This window comes from Melampsora larici-populina (assembly GCF_000204055.1).
Source record: "Melampsora larici-populina 98AG31 unplaced genomic scaffold MELLAscaffold_103, whole genome shotgun sequence".
In the NCBI taxonomy this organism is placed as follows: Eukaryota; Fungi; Basidiomycota; class Pucciniomycetes; order Pucciniales; family Melampsoraceae; genus Melampsora; species Melampsora laricis-populina.
Genome location: NW_006768867.1, coordinates 23,908 through 50,930, shown reverse-complemented (window position 1 = coordinate 50,930; position 27,023 = coordinate 23,908). Strand labels below are relative to the sequence as shown.

The following is a 27,023-nucleotide window of genomic DNA, read 5'->3' as shown; positions in this document are numbered from 1 at the left end:
CCTCCTCCTCCTCCTCATCATCATCATCATCAATATCTAGTCCTAGATCCTCCTCTTCCTCATCATCATCATCATCATCCTCATCCTCTTCCTCCTCTTCCTCATCATCATCATCAACATCCTGCTCTTCTTTCTCATCACTCACTATTTCGCTTGACTTGATTTTGCTTGCACACTTCCCCTTACCTTTTGATGATTTGATGGCCTGAGTACCTTCATTTCCTCCCGAGTTTGAACCAGCACCAACCCTTTCCACACCATCCAAAAGCTCCAATCAAAAATGGTTGCTTTTCAAATCATCTAACCATTCCTGTTGATGAACCTTGTGCATTGCCTTGTGGCCGACCTTCAAATCTTCAGCACTCAATTTTGATTCCGGTTCTTGAACAATTCGACAGGGACTTTGCGTTTGACAAGACCTGCAACCGGGTCAGCTGTCAAAGGAAAGCATTTTCCTCTGGTCGGACAATAGCCAAGTACTTCGGCTACAAACAGTTGTGGCAGTCAATTACTTTATATCTGTGAACAAAAGGATGAAGTATGATTGAGCAGACTTACTGAGTTGCTGATTCAAAGCCCTTGCAAGTTCCGTTTTCAAGACATCGCTAGGTTGTGGCATTTGAGTAGAGGTGGAAGCCTTTGATTTCTTCTTGGCAGTTGTGTGTTGATTATGCGAGATTGCTTTGATCATCGACTCTCCCTGCGCCACAGTTGCAAATACTCGGGAGAGGCCAATTTCGCAATCTGCCCATTTAGTGATCGCAGGTACAGAGGTGTACTTCCGAGACCATCCAGTCCCGGTGTCTTTAGCTGGAGGATGGGCACTGGCAGCTAGGAAGACATACTTGAATTTTAATTGGTCGCCATCACGGGCAAGCTATGAGGATCAAGCACGCATGAAACATCAACCAATGCGGCAGAGCATAGTGCAATAAGACACACTTACAAGTTTACCAAGCTGTCTAACACGCTTTAAGGAGAGTTTATTCATATCCTTTCCAGAGTGGCATTTGCCTTCACACCAAATGACTTTGGCGTGATCGACTAGTTCATCGTAGATAGGGCAATATTTTTCTTCATCTTCAAGAGTCAGCAAAGGTACTTGTGGAGCAGCTCTGTCCGGTTCAGGTTCCTCGTCAGTTGGCCGATCAAGATTGGGAATGCCTGCTAACGCAAAAAAATATTTGTCCATGAAAACTCGGTGTTGATCGGTAGTGTAAGTTTCTGTCCAAAGTCGGCCAGCCTTTAACTGCCAATACCATCCTCTCTCCTCCGTTTAATGGCACTAGATTGGATTGTATGATATCATCATCAGTTATCACACTTTAAAACTGATTATGATAAACAGGTGAACATACTGCAAAGCTTTAGGGAGTCTTTCCCATAAGCCATGAAATGGCGAAAGGCATCACAAGACCGAGGATTAGTTACTCCTTCGCCACTATTCAGAAGAAAAAAGAAAGTTGTGAATTTGCTTATCGGTGCAGATTTGGAGGTGTAATTATGGGTACTTACAGTTTATCTTCCAAAGTTTCGAGTTTCACTTTGGCAAGTCCAGCAAACAGCAGCTTCGCTTTCCGATAATTATGTCTAGCTATCTTTGCCGCCGATAGAATCTCGGAAGGTATGTGCGACGCATACTTTTCCCTCGCGTTGATCATTGCCTGGACACGAGATCCCATCCAAGTTCTCCCAATAGTACTGATGCTTTGAAGAGTGAAAGTCTTGTCAAACTCTTCCACATTGTTACTGAAGGTTTCATTTGAAAGTGACACAATTGGATTATTGTTGGTTGGCTTGGGTGCAGAATTCGATTGTTGAGTGTCTCCAGCTTGATTCACAGTTAAATTGTTGTCCGCATCAGTGGCAGAATTTTTTTTTTGCTGCTTTCTTCCACCGGCATTAGTGCTAGTTGTGTCACCCAAAGCAGTTGCTTGGTTGCGTTTCCTCGACTTCTTCGCTTGCGACTTTGATTTGTTGGTTTAGATCGCAGGTTGGGCTGCTGATGTGGCCGATTTTGAGGCGGATCCAGATCCTGATTTGGCACGAGTGGTTCTCATATTGATTCTCAAGAATGGAGGTTATTGAAAAAAACTGGCTTGATGATGGTTGAAGGGCGGAGGTGGTCAGGAAGTGAAGAAGATCGATAGTGGAGGTTCAGAAGTTGGATGTTGGAAGTGAGGATGAAGGCTTGGTCCAATCGGAAAGTGGTGTGAGGGCTCAGACGTATCCCAGACCATCTCGGGGCCAGACATATCTGGCCGGATACGTCTGGCTGCTACATATATCCGGTGTCTTCTTTCACACCAGATGTATCTGGTGTATCTGGGCCCAAATATGGGGTTCTCGCTGTTCAGATCAGATGGATCTGGGTAATACAATTGATCAAACAGCACTGGGTGTGTTTCTCTTGATCCAGAGCTTGAGAAAGTGTGGATCAGGTCTCGATCTAGGCACCACATGCGAAAGGAAGAGTCAAGGATCAAGACTTGTATACCCAATAGGTTCGGAGAAAGACCTAGAAAGACTCGTATGTATGTTTCTTCAAACAAACAGTGGTGACCAGGGAAAGGAATTGATCATTCCCACCCCAGTCATTTGAATGTGTATGTGTATAAACTCAACTTCAACTCTGAATGGGAAAGAGAAGGAGCACTAAGGAGCCTCTTGTTCATGTTATACATTCTTACATTTTAGAGGAGCCTCTGGTTCTTTTTATACATAAGTACTTACTTTTTAGAGAAGAACGCATAAGTGTCAAATGAAGCATGTCGTTTCAATACTATACAATTTTATACTTTTAATAGAGTCTCCCGGTATTGATACAAAAATAAGTGTTTAAATGGACGGTCTGAGTGGATCTGTCCATTTGAGTCCATCATATTTATTGTGTCTCACATTCAAAATATATCAGAGCCACTGTTTGACGTTCATGATGTGAATGATTACAGGGGCTCAATCCAAAACCAAAAGTCGCTTTCTTTGAGCTTTTGGAACAATCTAAGATCCCAAAAACCGCATAAGTAAGTTGATATTGGACCAAATGCAATGATACAATGATGAGGTGTGTTCAAGAAGGAAATTGAAGGGTACTTCACTGACACGAAATTTCCAAAAGGACAGTGGCAACTTGTAAGGGCCACCAAAAGTTTTACTTGAGGTTTCTGAAATACTGAAATTAGGAATATCTCAGCGGATATTACTCCAAACCTGATGATCCAATAATGAAAGATGTTGAAAAAGAAAATTCAACTGTAGTTAATTATGACCAAATGTGGAAAACTCTTTGTTGTGAGGGCCAACACAAGCTTTATTTGAGGTGTTGGGACATTCTGAACTGCTGAAAAATGCAATATCTCAGCAGATATTGGTCCCATCCTAATGATTCAACAATGAAAGTTGTTGGGAAAAAAATTCCAACTGTAGTTTATTATGACAAAATTTGCAAAATTCTTTGCTGTGAGGGCCAACAAAAGGTTTACTTGAGGGGTCGGGAGATTCTGAAATGGAGAAAATTGCAATATCTCAGCGGATATTACTCCAAATCTGATGATCCAATAATGAAAGTGATTCCAAATAGAAAAATATTTTCCATTTAATAAGAGAATTTTTCAAAAAGACCACTTCTTGGTGCACTTTTGGTGCAAATGAGCATTTGATGCACATTTTGACATGTCCATATCTCCGCCAGTTTTTGTTATTTAATATTTGCCTTTGTTCTAGTGATTTCCTGAACATTTTTTAGGGGTAGTTTATTAATGAAGTTTGAGCCTAAAGTGACTTTGAAAATTTTCTAAAATTTCAGCTCAGAATCGCATATATTTGATGTTTTAAGCTCAAGTATGCCAACATCACTCATTTTGGTCAAATGTGGTTTGTTCAAGGAGGGGAAATTATTTGCCATAAGTATATATAGTGCATTTGAAACACATTTGAACATAAAATAACCCACCTGAAATCACATCCACCCACTATAATCACTAATTTGACATCCTTGATGACCATATTAGTGACTTTAGGCCAGCACCAACCTCATGGTGCTGGCCTTGGTATTATTTATGAATCCAAATTGTGTTGCACTCTTGATAAAGTGCAACAGTAGATACTTATACTTATCTGTAAGAATCAATCAAGAAATAAGTCAGTGTCATAAAGGAATGTCATGAAGAAACAAGGAGAGATAATAAAGAGGAATCAAACCAACACTCAAACCATCAAATCAAACTCAATCATCAATAAGTTGTTTGTGAATCAAAAGATTCTTCTCTTTAAAGCTTGAAGAAATAAAGAAATATATTGGAGATAGATAACAAATCAAGATAGAGGTGTATATATACAAAGGTTGAAAAAAAACATAGTATCATTAAGATGGTACATGAACATGTTCAGATGATGAACTGCGTTGAGAAGATAATTCCTTCAATCTCCAACTCCTGGAGGAATTTTTTGCACCTCTACATGGGAGTATGAGGGCCTGATGTTATGGTAGATAGGTGCTACCTTTTACCTTCAATTCTGAAGGTAGCATTGGTCCAATGACCAAACTGATAGCAGGTTGATAAGGACGGTAGGCTGGTGGTACGCACTATACACCCAATTTATATGATGAAATGAAACACTCTGACAACTTGATTTTTAAATCACCACTGTTGACTAGCTTTGTAATAGCATGGTAAACAAGTGTTCTAAGATATAGATGGTTCTGATGAGCACTATTTTATTTCCATCCAACACCACCGTATACTATAACCAACTTTCCATATCATTGTAATTTGATATCATGATGATGTATGATGAATGTCATTCAGCGATGAATGATGAATCATAATCATTCATCATTCAGAATGATGATACAATGATGATACATAGTGTCATCATTCAGCATCAGTGTTATACTTCAAGAGGAAAAGCTATAATGTACATCAGTCCGTTTTTCAGCAAAATCAGTGTGTCCAAATACGTCATCCAGGCCCAATTGAATATGAACAATCACATGTCCCCAACGCATTCCAGACTAGTTGACTGAAAGTGTTTTTTTTTTTGACAAGTTGCCATCAAATCTGTTAGTCTTCATTTTTGTTTGAAAGCGGAAAATGAAACGTTTGAACAACTTCCTTTTCCGTTAGTTTTTCTAATACGTCGTATCAGTTTTTTTTGGTTCAACGTACGCATCAAACATACATCAAACACAATGTCTGACTCGCGAATACCGTGCCCTCTTGGCAAGCGAGTTCAAAAGAAATCTAGGCGCCTGGGCAGTTCGGCGCAAGAATTAGCCAATCTTGAAGAGATGGAGGAGGACTATGTGGTTCCTTTTCTTGATAGACTATCGCAGGCCATTATTCACCCCGAGCAACTCGATACGAACAATACAAATCATCCGCCATCACCGCAAGATCAATTTGATCATAACTTCAATGACGTCGGCGATGATGTTAGGATGATGACTGACAAATCGAGTTCAGATTCGGAGTCGGATGTGGACTCAGAACCCAAAATTCCTGGATTGGCTTACATTCATCTCACTGGATGCTTAACCTATCAGGAACGCCGGATAAGGGAAGCTCAAAAATGGAAAGAGATCACTGAAGTGATGTTCTTGACTTTCATGAAATGTCGGCTGATTAGAAGAGGTTACCCAGATAAGTGGAATCTTGATTTGAAAAAGCCATGCTATTGCAACAAATCTAGGACGACCACGCGAACAGTTGACTTGATTGACATAATTGGTTAGTCTCGTGTTTTCAAGTTTTAATGGCTGAGTAACTAACTTTTGTCAAAACGGGCCGCTGGAGAGTTCCAGTGACCTTCTGCTTGTGCCAAATTGATCAGGTGCGACTTATTCAGATGGGATATATAGGTAGCTCACCCGGACACCCTCAAACGGCGTTCTCCATTCGAATGCTTTGTTTTCATCACTGTATCTGGAAATATTGCAACGTCCGGGTGCAACCTTTTGCACAGGCAATTGACAACTTCCTTGATTTGACTCACGCCATCCTCTGGAACCGAAAAGGGGAAGACGTAAGGCTCTCGGACATTGAACTCAACTCAAGCTTCATTCTGATTTACGTGCTTTTATATGTAATATAGGCTAGACAGTGGAGATTTACACTCACATCGGCCGTGGATGTTTATCGAGAAATGATGCTATTAGAACAAGAATTAAGCGAGCAAGCACTTGAACTTACGGGTTTTGGAAAGCTCAAAACAAAATGTCCAAGATGTTACGGACGGTTTTCAGGACGGCTACCCGCAGATGAACCTGATGTGCTGGTCTGTCTCGATTGCAACTTCCAGCAGCGTCGCCATAAATCTGCGAGTGTTGAATTGGACGCCATTCAAAAAAAGAGACCTTCACTCTTCTTGTCCGAAGACCACCTGAACAAGTGGGCTCAGAAACCTGATCCGAATCGAGCTCTGTCCGCAGTGGGTACTGGGAATCTTTCTTACTGAAATTTGAGCTCATACCTGTGTGTTACGTCGACAGGATCAGTGCAGCACTCAAAATACAGCGGCAAACGACCGCCGTACTGGTAGTACATGACGAGCATTTGATGACACTGGCTTATCTGTCATGTGTTGCAGGCACAACCACGTCCTGGCCTATGTGAACGTGGTTCAAAGTGGAGAAAAGTGTGTACTTACTTCTTGTTTCTTCTCCCAATAATCAAGATAATTGGAAACTGATGGTATGATATCAGAGCTTATTTTGCACATGCTTTGATTGATTGGCTGTTTGAACAGCTTCGTAGTGCAGATGGTCCACCTAAACAAGTGGGTGTCATCTACGACATCGGGTATAATCTCGAGAAGGGAATTGTAAAGGTGAGTCCAGAAAAACCACTCAAACCAAACAATCCATCTTCACTGATACTGTTTCGTGAGTTTATCAATAGCATAAGCTTTTTGAGACGGAAAGGAATGATGGTCGAATGAAATTTGCAACAGGCGCGTTTCATTCATATGCCCATGCATATGGATGTCGACTCGCCTACAATCCGCGAAGCAATAAGGGTTGGGGAAAATCAGATGGTGAAGGACCTGAACATGTGTGGTTCAAACTGTCCTCGCAAGTTTCTGTCAATTGCTATGCAACAAGTCAGCATAGACTTGTGTCGTTGGAGCTCAAAACGAAGCACATGAATCGTGTCTCCCTTGAGAACACGGGTGAGATAGATTATCTTTGAATAATCTAAACTACCCACTGATATTGCCAATATCAATTTGAAACAGTCAAATCATTCCAATCAAAATTGAAACAATATGAGAAAGAGCTTGCCGACAACGAACAGATACTTGAAGGCTTGTGGATTTCGGAGGGGAGGCTTCCCAAGTATTATGCCGAGCAGTGGACTCGGCAACGTGAATGTCAGCTTGAACTCCTGGGTAACCATGCTCTACAGGACTTGACTGCCCAGTTGGAGCGTTTGGTCGACCTTGAAGAGAACCTGCGGGTGTCTGTGTAAGTCTTCATTTGGTTCAGTTGTCAACTCATAATCATCATATTGACCACTGGTGGTGCTTTTAATGTATTCTCTCTTAGTCGGCGTCTGGAGGAGCTTCGTGAGAAGTGTTGAAGAACTCAACCCGAAGACAAAAATGCTGAACTTGCTAGCCTTCATGCCAATCTTGTCTTTTTGGAAGTGGAAATAAACGAGGTTGTTGCTGAACTAGGAAGCGAGGACTTTCGAGAAATTCCAGGAGCCTCAGGTGCATTCTCATTTGAATCTACTGATTGGCTTGATGGTACTTAGCCTTTTCAAATTTGTCACTTTTGCCACTTTTTCAAGACGAAAAAGGCAGGGCTCTGATACGAATTCGAATCGCCAAGTCCCGTCTGTACAAAGCCAGAGTTGGGATAATAGATTTACAAAACCGTTGGGATAAACCAGGCCTAGGTATCACTCCCAGCATTAAAGAGGTTCCCAGATGGGAGTGTGAGTCGTGAGGGTGGGACCGCGATGGTAATATATGTAGTCACAAAGGCTGTCTGATTCCTACGAGCCATCTTCCCATCTGGGAACCTCTTCAATGCAGGCAGTGTATGTGAATTACCTGGCTTCTGATACTTCTCCAACAAGGAAGTAGCTTATTGCTAAACATGTTAGGCACAAAGGTCCAACAATCTTTCAAACAGCAGATGAGAGCGAAGATAAAATTATTGAAAAAGAAGTGGAATACATATCATGATCTTGTTATCAAGTATAACGACACCTACGATCCGGATGATCCAATAATTTGCCCAAACCTAGAGCGTGTACAAAAGTTGGATATTGAGGACGCATTCTGGAACTTTGGCAACTTGACCCATCCAGAAGAAGACTGGGCTGTAAATCCGGCTACGCAAGCAGGCATTGATGCCTTTTTGAAGATACGAGGCTGTACTGAAGAACTACGGCGTATTGGCCTTGAAGTACTCCAAGTGGTGGATTGGTCATTGGAAATGTCAGTCAAACTGGAGTCATTAATGACTGTATGTGACGCAGGTATGTACATTTCTTTTTCATGTGAAATAAAACTCATCTGACATCAACCTTTGGTGATACCATAGCTTGGCGAAGTGATGATTTTGATCACCGCAAGCCAATTGAGTGGGTATTTGGGAAGCCTCAGGTTTCAAAGCAAATTTGGGACGAGTGCGCGGAAGTTTTGGCTTCACTGCACTCATCACTATTGCACAATCACTGTTGTCTATGGATCAATTGGGGTCCTGACAGTATGGTAGATTCATTGCATCAAACATGCACATATACTGATGTCCCGGTTGAGGTGTATGAAGAATTGTCTCAAGGTTGGATGAGACTGGTCCGTGGCGCTCTTGCTACATGGGATATTCTAGTCCCTTGCGGACGGGCAGCTGATAACCTGGAAGTGGCTCCTGAAAATGATGATGAGATCTTCTACAATGAATTGGCAATACTTCTTGATGATGTAATGATAGATGGAGATGTGTTATGACGTAATTAATGTTTTTGGTGTGTTTTTGATAGTGAGTTGAGCAGATGTATCTGGCCTTCAGACTCATCCAAAAGGCGTGTTGACCTGTTACAGATATATCTGGGGAGTGGATGCATCTGTGACTGGATACATCTGGTCAGATGTATCTGGTATCCTCACACATCTGGAAAGCGCTTCACAGATATTGAGTTGAATCTGACATGGCTTACATCATCATCTGCCAGTGGGTCATCCGGCCAGATGCATTTGAAATTAGTGCTTGTAAGCAGATGCATCTGAGATCCAGAACATCCAGATGCATCTGGTAGTCTGACAATTGGTTACATTGGACAAACAGCAGAAGCATCTGACCAATGACCCAGATCAGTGTGTCCGGATGCATCTGGAATCACAGTGCACAGAACATTTGATGAATCACACTCAGATGCATCTGGGGTCCCAGTGTACAGAACTCGTCAGGTAAAGCACACTCAGATGGATCTGGGGCCAGATGTAATGTGGCTACATGACTTACACGGCCCACTATTGGCCCAGATCCATCTGGAGCATTAGGCAGAGAGAATTGTGACCTTTGATTTTTTTTCAAAGGCCACTTCAGATGTGTCTAAAGGGTCTGGAAGGGTCTGAGTACGCATTTTCGGACTGGATCCGGCAGGTTTCCTCTTTTTTTTTGGATACAGTCCGAAGCATTTTGGTGACACAGGTGTTCATGTCTTGTTTTCGGTTACATTTCGACAAATCTTTTTTGGGCCATTTGTTGCAATCCGGTGGTGCTACGGCATTGGCTCAATCGGGGCACACAATGGATTACATCAAGAGCGCAGGTCGCTGGTCATCCAATGCTTTTTTAATTTATGTTCGTGGACATGTTGCTTTAAGATTACCTGAGAATCAAAATCATGTAATTGGCAATGTGGCACATATTGGTTCTAATGTGTCTTTTTTATAAAAGAAGTGAGTCTCGTTTAGATTGCTTTTTTAAAAAAGACCGGTCAATGGCTTTTATGCCTTTGTCTTTTGTGATATCATTGGTTAATGGTCTTTGCACCTTCTTGATTCTCATTTTGGCTTCTTTATGCCGGTTTTATGGCCGATTTATGTTTTTCAACAAAACTGATTATTCTGTTTATTTTTCTGAACCTCTCCTACTTCATCACTCATTGGTACGTCTGTAGGCGGGTCGGAGAGGGTGTTTTGTCTGCTAAAAAGAAATTTTATAACCCTGGGCTGTTCTAGCCTAGGGATTCGCCCACAACCACTCACTTGTTTTAGTAATTTCTATTACTGAGTATTGTAAGTTTATGAATTACATTTCTAGATGTTGGTGACTTGTAATTAACCGATGGGAGTGTATAGTGGGTAGTGTCTAAAAGCGTGAAATGTCGGACCGGGGAAAAAATTACATATGTTCAAATTTCCCCGTACATGTAGGATTGAGATCACATCCTTCAAGTGGATCAGTTCCTTTCCGACCTTCAAATCCTATTGCGAACTCGAGCCAATTGGTTCCAATTGACTTTCTTTGGTGTCACATGTAAGTTATTTATCTTGATCGCTTTGTTGTCTTATATATCCAATACTGACAGGATCAATACATACAACAATTTTGTTTTAGGCTATCTCGAACACCGTACGAGCGTTCCAATCTCCAGGAAGAGAAGGATTTGGTTGAAACAAATAGGCAAACCGGTCCTCTCGTAACCATCCGAGAGTTTCATCTTCATCCCAAGACCAACAAGATAATGTTCAATCTCTTGTAAGTCGACCTTTTGCTTGATCTCATTCATGAATTTTTCTTGATTTATCAATTGTTTGATGCATTTGATAGCTTGTAGGCAGGCCATGAAAGTCAAATGTGGTTCTAATGCTGTCACTAAGACATATACATCTCATCAAACCATTTCTGGCAACTATGCAACTGATGCTGGCCTCGATGTATGTTTTCGCCCTTTTTTCTCACATTTTCATCGAAGATTGTTTTGTCTTATTGATTTCTGCTCTCACTGATACACCAGGTCACAATGCACCCATACGACTCTTTCCGAACCGCTGCTCATGGCTCTGTGACCAATGCTGACTTCAATCGATGACATTTTGTTTGTTTTTCCTTATAACTTTTTCAAATATTGACTTCTTGCTGTAATTCATGTCCTCACTGATGGAGAAGGTCGCAAAGCACTAGGAATTGTATTGTTTAATTTTCTGTATTGCAAATTACATTCTATGATGAAAATCTACTTTGTTGTAAAAAAGATGAAAAATTTAAAGCCCTTGAAACAACTCAGAGATAACAATTTCTGATAGCGGCCGATGCAAGGACTCCAAATCTGTGCTCGGATTCCAATTTGGATCAAATTTGTGGCACTGATAAACTTTTTGCTCCAAATACCCGATTTCACGCTTTTAGACACTACCCACTATAATTCTTTGTGGACTGTAACATACCCGTGATGTTTGCTAACGGGTCGGTTCTTTGCTATATCTTTTGAACAGATATGATGTCATTTCTGTTTACCATCTGTCCGAATTCATTCCACATCGTTTCTTTCTATTCATCCAACATTGTCTTTTTAAATATTCATCAACTTACGGGGGAAATACATTCCGGGCACAGGCCCGTTTTGGTAGCCACACTTGCATCTTGCTGCCCCGAGACGAGAACCATTCCATTGATAATAGGGACTGGGCAAGGCTCTGCAAAGTAATCATTCAAGCGCAGTTTAAGTAACTCGTAAGCAATTCAGCCCCCATTCAATCAGTATCAAATTTCCCAATTTTTTTAAGTCAAGTTTATGACACTAAAAAAAATAGGGTGGCACATAGCCAGCTCCAACCATATGTTGAACTCGTTGTTCAATTTTGGGTTGCCTCACCAACCAAAAGCCTCTGGCGTACCGCTTTGGGATAGCCAGATACAACTTTCACAGATGGAACTGTGGCCCCGTGCCCTTCCTGTGTGGATTCCATAAGGAAGTCCAACACGGATGTTTATCCCTTTGCCATTTGTGCCTCTGGTGGTGCGGTGATGGAAAATTGTGGAGGATGAGCAAGTGGTCGGCTCAGTCTCACCGTTTGTCAACGGGGGCCGGTCGGTTGCCGGATCAGTCCAAGACGACGGCACACTTGGATATGCGAAATCTGTGTGATACCTCCCGTTGAAATAATTTCGGAAATCTTCCATACTATTCATGCACTTATTGAGGTGGCGAAATCCTTTGTCCATCAAAACGTCACCCAGCGCCTAATCTTTTTAGATGAGTGTTTTGCTACAATGTTTCCATGAGTGGTATTGCTTTTGTGAAAAATTGGTACTCTGCCTTTTTGGAAGACACCTTCTCGTACTCCAGGTTTTTCAGTAAAAGTTTTCCAAGTTCAACCATATCAGAAGGAATGTTTTTTGGGTCATCATGATACTCAATGACAATTAGTTGTGCTTCTTGATTTCTTTGCAATACAACAGCAAATCTCCAATTATCCATGTCTGGTAGAAAGGTGAGTCCCTGAGGTCATTGTGTGCTATCTTTTACACCAGGATTTGTCTTCAAACTAGCACAAAGAATCAAAGAGAATCCGAACTCAAAGATTTTTCATGATGTGAAGTATGATTCAACTGTTAGTTGGAACTTGGGAATTGGGATACAGGAAGAGGTGTAAATTTTGGGTCAAAAAAGGCATAAACTCCCGATACCCTCAAATATTAGCCACACTGACATTCAAGTCTTTGGTCGGCTTGAAGAACGATTTGTCCCATTTGTAGTGATCGCACAATTCTCATCAGCTCACACTTTTCATGCTACCTACATATCCATCTCACCATATTCGAAGCAAAACGTCTGTAACCAAATGTTGATGTGCCATCTCGTGGCGCCAAGGGCTCAGAGTCCAACGGATGTTTCGTATTGCACTTCCAATCGCTTTTGAATTTCCAGAAAGCCAACGATTATCCGCATCCAAAGCTTGACGTCTCACTACCAAAGCGATCTGGCTTGCGTTCGACCTGACTATAGCTGGAGCAACACACCCGCTGCCCTAAGGGTAAAAACGGGTTTTGTGCTTCCCAGAGACCGATTGTCAGGCGACTTAACTCTTCTACATACGCTTTTCTCCTGAAATGTATATTACGCGCTCTAGTTGCATACATGTTGAATAATGTGTTTAGTCACACTACCGAAGGATAGAACTAATGCTTCAAGCTTTGATTGGAAGGAGCGAGCACACGCACTCTTCTTGGATGCAATCTGCAAAGCAATGACATCCCAAGATTGGCTTGATCAACTAAAAAACTGTTGATCACATCATGGCTTCGAGATCGAATTTCGTACGGAGAATAGTCCCTCTCTCGAGCATGACTTGCACGCTCAATCCCTTTATGGAGATACCACTAAAAAGATGTCTTTCTACCATTGCACCCTTCGGAAGTAGCTCAGACATAAAAAATATTTGTACAGACTGCATTCATCTAATATCAAAAATCCAGGGCATCTCGCCACTCGATATCAGAATGATCTAGAGCAATCCGAAGGATATCTAATCCCCAATTTCTGAGTGATGTGAGAAGGACTCTCTAGAGTTTAGATCGTCATTTCGTGTGTCTAAAGATCGAAAAATGACCCGCAAGACGTCTTTGAGGCATCAAAGCAGATTTTAGATTGGCGGAAGCTTCATCTAACGTTTGTTCAAAAACCTTTATGACGCCAGAACAAAAAAAGATTGGAGACTTACTTTGTTCAACCGCATTTCTAAAAACGTTGTACCAAAGGAGCTGCCGACGAAATGTTTGATAGCCAAGGGTTTGAAATCCGTGGACTGCAAATCAATCATGGTCAAAGTCTCGATTTATTGACAAAATTTTAAGATCATACAACCAGAATACAAGACTAGAGGCATCTAGCTCCTGTCAAGAAGAAGATTCTTGGGCAATACGAGTGACATCACAGTTTGGAGATATGTCACTCTCATTATGTAGTCTGCTTCAAGATGGACTGCGAGTGTACCTTGAAAAGCAAACTGGCTTCTTCCATCGCTTGCAACCTAGGCGGTTTCTTCCAACAATGCTGGTTGGTGGTTTCAAAATCTTCGAATACATTAGCTTCCGTGCCATTTAGCGCATGCTCAAGTTTTGGATAGTAGTTTCTGTAGGTGGTTGGATGATGGATCCACTGGACCCCTCTTGATCATTCGATTCCCTTGGAAGGGGTCAATCTAGGTTTGCCCGAAAGATTCCGCTAAACTCGCTGTTTGAGGTTTTGATCCAGGATTATGGGATCATCAAGAGTACCATCACAATCAACATCCGAAACCGAGCCAACACCATCAACCTGTTCGAACACTAGAATAGAAGTACAGAAGGACATTTCGAAAATATTGCAAGAACCACTGGGCCTATTCAACCAATTGGAAGACTTATTGATATCAAATCCTAAACTACTTTAATCATTAATACAAGAACTCGAACATCGATCAGGGGAAACATCTATCGTGAATTTCTTCGTGAGTTTATCTATCATCACTCAATGCTTTGTTCTCTAACACGTTATTGACCGCTCTCTGAAAACCTCCAATTCTTGATTTCTAGGACCAACTTTCACTCGATCTACCTAATAAACTGATTCATTCAGTTTATAGTAGTGATACACCAAACCCTACAGAAGATGGTGTAAACGAATTGAATTCTGATCCTATCATGGAATTATTGAAAACTTTCTCAAGATTTGGAAATTCACGTGAAGTCTTTTTGAGTATGACTGGAACGATCTCTACTATTTGTCGTCAGGATACATTTTCAGAAGAAGATGATGATAGTATTCAAAGATTCTCACAACCTTTGATCGGTTCTGGATTTATACTGGTTATGGTTGAAATCCTTTCGATTGGTCAGTTTATAAGTTTTCTTACTGTCATTTCAATCCAACGCACATATTGATGTTTTCTTGTTGTTCGAATCGATAGTCCTTATTCGGATCCTCAAAACCTCTAAAAAGCTGATATCTTTTTTTCAAACGTATTCGAAAACTACAATCGAACTATCCAAGAACTTTCCAACTTGTTCATCACCTTATCAACACTTGAAATTATTACTCGATCAATCTTTATTAATCTACGACTCAAATCCATCACTCAAATTACACATTATAACTTTTATACTCTATTCTATTCATTCAGTTATATGCGATAAAAAGATAATTTCATCAGGTAGAATATGTTTTATGAAAAAGTATTCACGTTGGAATAGTAGTTTAGAAAGAATTATAAATTTAGATAATGAAAAAATGCAAAAGATTGAAATCATAGATGAACAAGAGTCTAAGATGATTTGTAATTTATTAGGAGAATTTGTTTTGAACTTTGGTTTTGATCAAGGTTTTGAGTCAGGTGAACTCAAGAAGGAAATAGAAGCTACAAAAGAGCTTTTGATTGATTGTTTTGGTGATGAAGAAGAATTAAAGAAGATACTCAGATCGAGTCGGTTTTTGACCTATGCGATGAACCAATTGAATCAATGGGAAGAGACTGGATCAATTGATTCTTCAATTCACATTGATGAAGAAGTTTTAATAGAAGCACTCGAGGACTCTGATACCAATATGATTCAAGCTGGGATATTTATAATCCTCTCATCTTCTGTTCCTCTAGATAGTCAAAACTTTAAACTCATAGATTGTTTAGCAACATGTTCAGTTACAATCTTTTCAGCTGAACTTAGGTTTTTATGTTTTAGAACATTGGTCCACTTGATTGATTCTCTGGAATTCAAGACCAAATTTGACTCTCTTTTACATCTCTTTAACACTAGTTCAAAGTATATCAAATTAGAAAAAGCTTTAGTTAATTTGGTCAAAGAGAAAATGGCAAGGTCTTTGGGAAAGGCGGAGGAAGATCAAAAGTTTTGGTGGTCTAAGGAAGGGAAGCAAGCTGCTACTTTGGTATCTTTGAATCCCTATTCATTCGGCCACTTCGAAACATTTGAAAAGAGATGTTGATAGATCTTTTGATTACAAATTTGATTGAAGAATAGAAGTAAAGGAGCTCAGAGTGAGGGTATTCAAAGTACTAATTGATTCAAATATCGGCAATGACTCGATACGAATATTCAAAAAGTAAACTCCTACTCATCATCGCAAAACAATAACAAGAAGAACACATTTCAAACGAGAGAATGGAATGGTCACAAAAAAGACTTTGAGATAAGGAGATCGATTGAGGAACATGTCGCCTGCCAAGTCACAAGAGAATTGGGAAGAGTCAAAATGATTAGATAAATCAAGATACATAATGGATTCGCGCTCAGAAAAGATGAATAGATGACAAATGAAGGCAGAGATAACATACCAAGATGAAATCAAGTTGAGCTCTTCAAACTTCACACGTTAAAAAAGGTCGAGGAGGACCGGGAAGACCGCAGTTTGAGGGACCTTCACCTAGAAGCAATTGTCAATTCAGGAAGAGTTTGTTAGACTGGTTTATAAAATCATGAGAAGGAAGAACTGTAGGAAAGACAACATACCTAGATCAATTTCAACAAATTCGGCTGGAAGGGGGATGGGAGCATCGAGAGGTTTTGGAAGAGGAGCTACTGGACCGAGTTCGATATCTTTCTCAGGAATAGTCGAACGCTTCTTTGGAAGAGTGTCGTGGCGAGAGTAAAGAATATGAGAATAGAAATAAGCCCAAGGAAGAATGATGTACAACTTTTTAGCGATGAGTTTAAGGATGAACGACTCTGGAACTTTGAAACGAGAGATCTTGTGAGTGCCACAAATCAAAAAGATAACAAAGAAGAAGTTCAACGGGAAGTAAACAAAGAGGGTTTTTTGAAAACGAGGACCAAAGATCTTCTTAAAAGTTAACTTGGGGAGATTCATGATGAAAGAGAAATGGAAGAGAAGTGGGAAGAATTCAGGAAATAGTAAAGGTTTTTATGAAATGGTATGTTGGTGTGGTGGTTGATGTGTTGGTTGGTGTGGTGGTGGTAGAGAGTCAGGATGAAGAGGAGTGGCGATCAGCAAAAGGTAAGATATTTATATCCTATACATACAGCTTCGAAGCTGATCCACACGTGACATTTACATGAAATTTTATCAGATACTTAGGATGATTGTATTTGAAATGTATTGTGATGTTTTATTTCTCGTTTTCAGTAGCCCCAACTTCGCTCCGTGATGGTACTGTATGCTAACAAACCTGCTTTTCTCTGTATGTTTGGACACTATGCCGATCATTCATTGCGGCTCTTAGTATACAACAACCTTTGAGGAAATTCCTAAAGTTTTGTTAATTGTCCTTTTCTGTTAAGTGGAAGCAGCTTCAACAAACTCGCGCTAAGATTAAAGGCTGATCCCAACCTTATAGGCAACATCATGCCTCTTCACTAAAGTGCAAGCTGATGCAGTCCAAATCTCGCCCTAATAAGATGGATTGAATGACTCCGAAGAAAGCTATGGTGCCATTGATTGAATTACATAATCAGTTCGACAACTCTTTTGATTTCTCCTAGTAAGTCCCTCTACAGTATAAAGAAAAACACAAGACAAGCTCCGCCATGGAAAAGACTTATCCGAAGACTCTGCGATGACATGTATCTGCCCACAGGCTCATTTGAACATTATCCTCAACTCACTTCATTTTCAGAAGCATCTCTTCGTAAGTGATCTGTCACAATCAACAATGGTGAGGTGATAGCTGGAATTAAATCTCACATTCTACCTTCCGGGTTAAGATGATGCCGACGTATTGCAATAATTATGACTAGATCGGTGGAGTGTATATCTGTCTTTCCTTCAATCGGGTTTTCAACCATCACTTCTTCTGTTGTTCAAGTGAGTAAGTCCACTGCTCTCCTCTTTCAAACCGGCAAAAACGGGGACAAAACCGATTGAATGCTCTGAAATCGGCTGTCCTACAATTCACAAGCTGAAGTTATCAATTAATATCATCGTGAGGGGATAAAATTGAGAAACTCGAGTCTCAATGAACTGTACATTAAAAGTACCCTTTGTTCAATCACAAATTTTGTAAGCAATCCAACATCAAAAATTGATTCTACGATCAAATTTCTCAAACATATTGACAACCTGATCATTTGTCTGTGTTCTAAATAGAACATATCAAGTCGAATGGACTTGATAAGATTGTAAGATATTCAAAGCATCAAAGTAGACTACATCTTCAACTAAATTGATTGAATTTACAGCTTGCAATAAGATCACAAATAGCTCAACTTGAAAGGATCTAAGAACAGCAAGTAAACTGAAATTCTTCAAGATATTCAAGATGTTTTGTGGTTGTAACCTAACGTGCGAACTAGAGTTAGAGAGTGCAACATTATTTGTAGGTGCTTTCAGCATGCCGACCAAGACCATGCCATTTGGAGGAGACCTCCCCCGAGACACCCATGACGCAAATGCCATTGAAGACGTTGTTGGAGAAGATGTATCAATTAAATCCGGGTCTGAAGGCAAAGTTGATGTGGCGCAGGTTTCCAACAACGTTTCAACCGGTGGTATTAAGATTAAGATCAAGGTGCCTCAAGCAAAACCGACCACTGTCAAGACAGAGACGTCTCCACCAGTACCTGTAGCTGCAGGTAAGCGCAAGAGCGCAGCCAAACCTGCTGCTGCCAAGCGCATTGCTAAAAAGCCAAAGACCAAGGTTTGATTTTTTGGGCTTCTATAGCTTTGTTCATCTTTTTTTTCCTGTTGTCTCTTCCTCTTTCTAGTCTATCTTTAACTGAACAAGTTTGTTTTTTTGTAGCTTCCCTCTTGTTTTTCTTATCTTTGTTCTATGATCTTTGCTAGTCTGTCTTTACCAAAATGTTTTGTTTTCCCCTTCTCTTTTCTAGCTCTCTCTTTTTGTTCTCATTTTCTCTGATTATTTGTTCTTATCTTTGCTTGTCAGTCTTTACCTCTATGTTTGTTTTTGTTTGTTTTTTAACAAAAAATAAAAATAAAAATAATGTGTAAATATTTTTTCGGTCGGTGTAAAATTGCATCCCGGGGTCCATATTTGGAATTTGGCACTGGATGTTTTTTACACTTGATCCCTCAGTGTAAATGATTTGGTGCAAAACTATAAGTTTTGCCATTTATTTGCATTTTTGCACTGTTTTTTTACACGGGTTTTTCCGGTGCAAGAGATGCAGTGCAAAATTAAAGAATATTGTCAGGTATATTTTACACCGGCCGACTTTACACCGGGGTGAAAAACGGCCAAAAATGTGCAAAATTCGAAAAAACTACAACCATCTTTGAACTTTGCACCGTGCATTTTTTGCACCAGCCGATCCGGTGTAAATACGAAGGTGTAAAAATGGCCCCCCCGTTTCAAATTCAATTGACGGATTTTTTTTTGTTCTGGAATTGGTCTGAGTTTGGATCATAGGTGAGCCATTGTAGTTTGGGTTTGTGAGACACTGAAAGAAATTATGGAGATTGAAGATAGTTTGTAACGGTCCTGAAGTCAAGCCAATGTGTGTATGTAGAATTTGGATGTAATTTACATTCATTCAGGTTCAAGTGGTTCTACATCTTCTTGAAAGATTTTTTTCACTTCCTTTAAACCATCACTCTGACTCTGTGGTTGTTGTTGATGAGCACACATAAAGGGAATTTGTGTGTGCTTATGATTATATCAGACACACTGCAATAGCCCATGGGGGGAGGGTTCAAGTGAGAAAAATTCCTAGAAAAACAACTGTACCTATATCAGAATGTTAGTTGAAAATATTATCAGAAATCTCAACCTCTCATAAGAAGAAAATCCCTATTGATTGATGTTTTTGACAAAATGTATCAAAGGGCTGAAAGTTCAAATTTAAAAGTGTATATAAAACTTTGGTACTTTTTTTTGGTTGAATCAAACTTTTGATTTGATAATGTGTTTTTGATTTCCAATAAGTGGGTATGTATGTTAAAAGAAGCCTGAGAAAAAGAAGTCTGAGAAAAAAATAAAAGTTGATTATTTAGCTTTGTGCTTGCTGATTTCCATGGATCAGTACAAAGAAAATTTGAAGTCATCACTTATAAGTCAAGCCTTCATGGTTGTGCCACTGATTATCCAAAGTTGCATCATGAGCCTGGTTGGTCAACAGCTTAACTTCCTGAATCTGGAAGTAGCAAACCTGTATTATTGATGAAGTTTCAAACAATCCAATGTCTTTGATTTTCTTTGAACTCATCACTTGTTGTACGCATTGTTCTACTGGTCAAAAAATCTATCATTAAGTATTTTGTATATATGTGATACACAGTGATGTTTTTTTGTACATCTTACCAATTGTCATTCATTTGTTGTGTCACTGTCATATCATACTTCTTTGCCTTTTCATTACCTTGTCCAGTCTGCTTGGCTTTTATCTGTTGAGAATGACCAATTAGACAAACTTTGAAAACAGCCATCACATACTAATCATATCATCTTTTGAAGAACCCACCTACTTTGATGAGCATATGAAGGTGTTGAAACATCAAGTTCAACTTATTGAAATCCACCAAGAGATGGGTGTTTGAGTACAGTTGCTCCAGTCTAGTCACGACCAGACTCGCTCTGCAAAATCAAAATTTGATTGCACAAGTTTACACACTGAACTCTTACTTACAAATCATGTGTAAAAAGTCATTTTTGGGCTCTAAGGGGGGTGTTTGTGTCAGAAATGACTTGGTGAGTCAATCTGCTTGGCCAATTTTTTTTATTTTTACAAACCTCTGGCATTTGGGTCTAGGTACCTAATGGACCTAATATTAAGTCCTTAAGTACCTTACTTAAGTATTTAAATCCTTAGGTAGCCACTTAAGCTGTTACTTATGTACCTTAAGTAAGTAGGTGGAGCACCTCTCATCACAACTCCTGGGGTACAGAACAGCATAGACTTGTATATTTACCACCCACTTCGGTAACGCATATGTAACATATGCGACCGAATATGTGCCACCAAAAAACATACCGAATTTTGGTTGTATATATGACCCGGAAAACCAATTTGGTAACCTTAACTGCAACGAAACAAATATACATATTTTGACATTTATATGTAAAATTTGTACATATTCTCCAAAACGACAAAAAGTCGTTTTTTTTAAGAATCTTCAGCTGATATCTATCAATTCTCTTTCATCTCCAAGTATCACTTTGTCTTTTTTCGTACTTCACCGAAAAAAACCAAATAATTTTTTGTTTTTTGTTTTTTTTCTTTCTCATCACAAACTTCAACTCTTCATTACCTCAAGCTTGCTCACTCAAGATTACCTTAAGCTGATTTGATCAATCCAGTCACTCTCATCCCATTTCATCAAAACTCGAAGTCAAGTTCAAGCCATTCTTCAAGCGACTTTCAACTTAAAAAAATTCATTCAATTGTTATTTCATTAGTTATTCAATCAATTCATTACCTTTACCTTTTCAACATCGAGATGCCGGCGTCCACCAACATGTCACAATCAGTTGAAGACATTCAGATCGTTTCAACACCCTCATCCAAGTGTGAATGGACCAGTGACCAAGAATCGAAAATGATCGAACATCTTATAAAAACTCATAGGAATAATAAAAGTAACAAAGGCTTTTCAAAAGCAACTTGGTCATTGATTGCAACTGAATTGAAGGGTACTGAAGGGGCGACTAAAGAAAAGACTGGTGAGATGGTACATGGTCATTATAATGTGGTAAGTCTTATGCTTTTGTCTCTTTCTTTCTATTGTATGCTAATTGTATGTTTGTTTCAAATTAAGCTTAACAAACGGTACAAAGATGCGAGTGATCTGTTGAAGAAAAGCGGTGCCGGATGGAACCCCAAAACCAATATGGTTGAGCTCAGTTCCGACATCTGGAACGAGATGGCCAAAGTACCAGTATGCCCAGCTCATTCATACCTTCATACCTTCTTTGTTGTCTGATTCCTAATGTTGTGACTTTATCATCCCAGTCAGGAACTAACAAGCGTTTAGGTTCTTCTCAAGATCTTCCCAAGAATAAATTTATGAAGAACAAGAGATTCAAACATGATCAATCACCAGAAATGGATTCAAAAGTGAAAGTTCATAAACCTTTTCAAAAACGACAACACAAGACTGCGGCTCAAGCTGGTGAAGACTTTATAGATGGAATTGGCTCAATTTCAGACAAATTTATTAGTCACATGGCCAACAATAATAGTGCTTTAGCTTCTGGAAGTTCGACTCAACCTTACGACTTTCTCACCACTGCTACTCGGGGATTACGCAAGCTCGGTTTAAGTCAAGATGAACTCTATAAATCAATGGAATTATTAAAGAAAGATGTCGATTATGCTAAAATGTTTGTGGGTCTTGAAGAAAAATATCTACAACTGGATTGGATCAGAGGGAAGTTGGCAGGTAATTAAAATCAAATGTATTCAGTTGAATGAATTTTTGAATCATTTTTTCAATACACAAGTTTATGTTCCTTTGGTCAAAGTCAAGTCGCATGTATCTTAAAATAAATATTCAAATATTAAAAGTTCCTTTAAATATTTTTGTAATTTCATAAGTCTTATGAGGTTCTTAATTGTTCTGTAATAACAAAGGCTTCTGATCGCTCAAGTTGTAATCAAATCTTGATCAAGTCCCTATAAATGCTAAAACATGAAAATATCTCATCTTTATCAAGTTTTTAAAACACCTAAAACATGAGTGGATTAAGTATGATGCAACATTGTAATAAATGATAATAAATGATTAATAACTTGCTAAGCTTATAAGCAAAAATTGAAAAATAAGATAAGGCTTTTAATTCACATTCCACGAGCAGTTTGTTGTTGGCGATAAGTTCTCCACATTGCTTTAGCAATTCTCGTTCTCAACTTTCCTGCTTCAGTTGACTCTTCAGGAGTGTTTCCAACAGCGTGTAACTCCTCTTGATTGACTCGAGGTTGATAGGTTCCATCAAATTCCCCATTAAATTGCTCATCATTACTATTGACTGTTCTGATGAAATTATGTATAAAAGCCATTAGTAGTATTAATCTTGCTTGAATCAGTATGGGATTGTGTGAACCTTCTCCCATCACTTTAAATCTTTGCTTTGTTACGCCAAATATTCTTTTGATATAGTTCCTTAAAGCTGCATGTCGTTTGTTATACAGTTCCTGATAAGTTCGAGGTCTGTAGAGTACAAAAACATCAGTTTGCGCTATTCAATAAAAGAGGTTTGGTGGCGTACTCAGAGTTATCGCCGGAAAATTCACAAAGATGATATTGCACCCCTCGAAAAGGGGTTTGACAAGTCAGACTCAATGCAAAGCCAACATCGCCCAAAACATACTTACCAGCCAGGATGGTAAGATTGCTTTCGCGTGCATCATCCCACAGTTTACTATCTGCCACATTACCTTCCCAGCCAGCTAGAATATATGTAAAACATAAGCTGAAATTACAAGCCGTCAGTACATTTTGAGTTATATTGCCTTTTCTATTGAAATAAGGCTTGGCGTCTAGTGGCGATACATGAACTGGCATATGCGTTCCATCAACTGCCCCCACACAGTTCTTGAAATAGGGGTACCAATCGGGGTTATTACGGATGGATGCTGACATCGGAGTATCCTGTTGAGGGAGGATGATGTAATAATGGATCAATTGGGTATTTTTGGTGATATCCCGAGTTAAGTTGTTGATGATCCTGTAAAGACACAATCATCAGTCTTTGAAATAAATAATATAAAAGGTTCAATGGATTCACTTTGAAACCGTGTCAGCAGATCTTTGAAAGCGTTGGTTAAGCTTCGTATTCAATAGCCCGGTGATGAGAAAGTGAAGTAAAAGAGCTAATTGCTCTGTGCTAGTAATGTATCTGGAATCAGAAAGTGATCCAGATTCCTCGAGCCTTTCTCTCAATCCCACAAAAACCTCCTTTTTCATTCCCATATTTTCATAGAAAACCTTTTTGTGCCTGGTCAGTAACTCATCAATCCACATCTGGCCAGAAAGGATTGATCTGATCCTTGGATTTTGTATTATTTTTGGCTTCAAGATTGTGTTGTAGTAGAATCTAGCGGATTCTATCAGGATTAAGTGATTGAAGAATATGATTTGGCGACGTCGATGTCTCCGGCGCTGAAGAGCTCGAGTATGATCCATTTTTGAATGAGGTTATTTTATTTTATTACATCTACAAGCGGCGGGAAGGGTTCATTACAAAAAGAAAGAGTGAGCTCATCAAGTCGATGAGCTCGGTGACCTTGTTTACTGAACGACAAATGATCATTTTGTCGTTGAATGATCATCATCTTCACTTTGATTTGGTTACCAAAGGTTTTCAAGGATCACAGCTTTACATATACATACACGGTGAGAATATTTCTCACCGTGATGTAAAAATCATATATGTAACTTTTTTCGGGTTTTGTTACCGAAGTGGGTGTACAATACAAGGGTGAAGTATGCAGTGATAGAGTGAAGAAAAAGAACTTTTGCCAAAAAAACCCCTGCAAAAAAATTTTGGGGTATTACTGGGACCCCCCAACATTTGGGTCCCGGGGCCGGGCTCTGGTCGTGACTAGACTGGTGCAACTGTACAACCCATGGCAGCCAAGGGTAGGTTTGACCACAGAGTCAGTGTGAGGTGGAGAATATTTGGCCTCTCTGTTTGTTTGAAAGAGTGAGTTATGCTGAACAATTGAGCTATCAAGTTGAGAAGAGTCAAAGATTTGAAATGGAAAAGCAGGTAGATAGACTTGTACGAGGCAGGTTTTCTCAATGTTGCACAGATTCTTTGCCTCCAAGCATCACAAACTAAGTGCAAAGTGCATATTGCGTAATTTTAGGTGGCCCTTGCTTGCAACTCTTGCCCTCCATAATTATGGCATGTAATGTGTTTCAGGTAACATAGCAGCTTTCAACAGTGATACTTGAATTGATGTATATTGGTTTAGTAATTAACCAACTTTCACAAAAATTCAACACATATCAACTGAGAGTGAAATGAGGAAAGAAAATACAGATGTGAAATTTCTCTACAAAGTCAACATTTCTTAAGCTGCAATGTAAAACAAAAATTTTGCAGACATATGGGATACACCCTGGATGTCATTCTTCTTACAGATGTTTTAAATTGAAATTCATCCGAGTTTGAATTAGGATAAAAACAGCTATATTTTGTTTGCCAAAAGAATCAAGAATATACTGAATTATACATCTGAACTTGATAGCTAAAGTACTTCATCCCATCTTTTCAGGAAGAAATTTTTGGATTATCAGGAAATCCCTCAAGATGTTTCCCACATACCTTCAAAAGATTTCTCTTATATGTGTACACCACATGATCCATCTGTTCTGCTGAAAGTTTATGGAGGTCTAACTTATACCATTGAGCAAGAATCCTCCAAAGATGAACAGATGATATATATTTGGAATGTGGAGGTAGGCTGAAGTAGTGTTTGAAGATTTCCTCAGAATCAAAGAATAGTAGATCAACATAAAGTGTACCATATCCTAATTTGCCATAGATATTCACATCAATTGTTGTAGGATCAACTTTCAACCATGTTTTGAAGATATCCTGCATAAATTTCCAAGCTCTGGTCATTTCAGCTTCTTGAACTTCAGGAACTTGATTTTGGTCTCTTTGGAACATCAAAAGGCATCCAAAAAAGTCAGATAAAAGCCAGTTTTTTGCTCTATATATTGCAGAACTCAAGTATTTTTGGGTCTCTTGTGTGATTTGAGATTGGTGATTTGTTAAGTTTGATAAAATTGTTTTTTTGAGATTCATGAAGAATCTGTCAACACTCACTCTCATGTGTTCATTAATCCAATACTTTCCACTGTGACGTATGAACGAAAGAGCATCTTTCATGTCATCTGTTGTGAGTGTTTTTTGAGAGTTTTCTGGTTTTTCTTTGAATTCAAAAATAATCTTATCCAATGCATTTTCAGTATCAAGCTTTGATCTTATACCAATAGACTTGGAAGAATTCCATGTTGAAAGAAGGTTTGAAAGTGCCTGCTTATCAAGGTTCAATGATGTATTTTTCCCCTTATTGGCCAAGTAATAAAGAAGATCATCTGGAGAAGACAGATCAAAGATTTTGACTCTAGGTTTGAAAGTTATGATACAATACTCTTCATTATCATTCAACTTGTCTTTGATTTCCTGGAATATACCTTTAAGAAACTTCCAACCATCCAACAACAGATCATCCAGAAGAATCATTCCATCCTCTTTCTGATCTTGAATCCCAGAAATTGGTATCAAAACAAGATCACTCCTTTGATCATGTAGGGCTTTGAGTAGACCCAGAAATGCATGTGTAATCCAACTCCTCATCCTGCTAGCGGTTCTTTTTTGATAAGATACATCTTGTTGTTGTGGATCTTCAAGCTCCTGATTCCAAGGTGAAAAGAATGAACTGACTTCCAACCAAAGAGATCTTATGGACCGGATCTGATCTGCCCCCTCTTTCCTGAGACTCATGAGCCAAGCTGTACTGTTCTTAACTTTGACTTTTTTCACCAAACTTTTGTTTTTCTGGTTGTCATCACTTCTCATCTTTCTACTTCCCTCAATCACAATGTCACCAGATTCAAGTTCAGAAGCTAATTTCTGCTTCTTTTTGGGTTGAGCTGTTTGTGTAGTAAAATCTTCAGGGGGGATGTCATGATTGGGAATTGAATTTTGTTCTTGGGATCCTTCTTCCCTTTCCATTGATGTGAGAGGCTTTGGCTTACTGGATGTAAGGATCACTTGAGAGTTGAGAGATTGATTTGAGATTTCTGCTTGATTCTGGTATATATGAGGGGTATGCATAATCTCATATGGAGAAGCAACATTTTCTGATGGCAATAATGGAGGTGTACCTCCAGCAGGGACAATTTGGGCAGATGGTTTGAAAATTATCAAAGATGATGGTGTCATGTCAATCTATGCACAATCACTAAGATGAATCCATAACAACATACCATTCATTCCAGTGTTGGTGTTGTCTCCAATGTCTGTTACAGAAGAATGATGAACCTGTGGAATCTCTGAATTTGAATTGCCAAGTTGGACGGCATGACTGTTTTGTGTAGAAGGCTCAACTTTGTCTCCTGTAAAAAAGGACATGTACCAAT

The 27,023-nt window shown here is 39.3% G+C and overlaps 4 protein-coding genes across 4 annotated transcripts; 2 read left to right on the top strand and 2 right to left on the bottom strand.

Annotated features, from left to right (window-relative positions):
• Positions 1-363: 363 nt before the first annotated feature.
• On the bottom strand, positions 364-1,192 carry MELLADRAFT_84146 (uncharacterized protein; the record flags this gene model as incomplete). The annotated part of the gene is made up of 3 exons (XM_007418732.1): positions 364-479; positions 559-877; positions 947-1,192. 3 exons carry the CDS (start codon positions 1,190-1,192, stop codon positions 364-366), a joined length of 681 nt encoding a protein of 226 aa, XP_007418794.1.
• Positions 1,193-5,191: 3,999 nt separating this feature from the next.
• Positions 5,192-5,717, top strand: MELLADRAFT_69663 (uncharacterized protein; the record flags this gene model as incomplete). The annotated part of the gene is made up of 2 exons (XM_007418725.1): positions 5,192-5,633; positions 5,692-5,717. The coding sequence occupies 2 exons, from the start codon at positions 5,192-5,194 to the stop codon at positions 5,715-5,717; spliced, it is 468 nt and encodes a 155-aa protein (XP_007418787.1).
• Positions 5,718-14,644: 8,927 nt separating this feature from the next.
• MELLADRAFT_113958 (uncharacterized protein) lies at positions 14,645-18,615 on the top strand (the record flags this gene model as incomplete). Its single annotated transcript, XM_007418740.1, has 3 exons — positions 14,645-14,834; positions 15,124-15,844; positions 18,303-18,615. 3 exons carry the CDS (start codon positions 14,645-14,647, stop codon positions 18,613-18,615), a joined length of 1,224 nt encoding a protein of 407 aa, XP_007418802.1.
• Positions 18,616-25,143: 6,528 nt separating this feature from the next.
• Positions 25,144-26,826, bottom strand: MELLADRAFT_69661 (uncharacterized protein; the record flags this gene model as incomplete). The annotated part of the gene is made up of 1 exon (XM_007418724.1): positions 25,144-26,826. The coding sequence occupies one exon, from the start codon at positions 26,824-26,826 to the stop codon at positions 25,144-25,146; it is 1,683 nt and encodes a 560-aa protein (XP_007418786.1).
• Between the last annotated feature and the right edge of the window lie 197 nt (positions 26,827-27,023).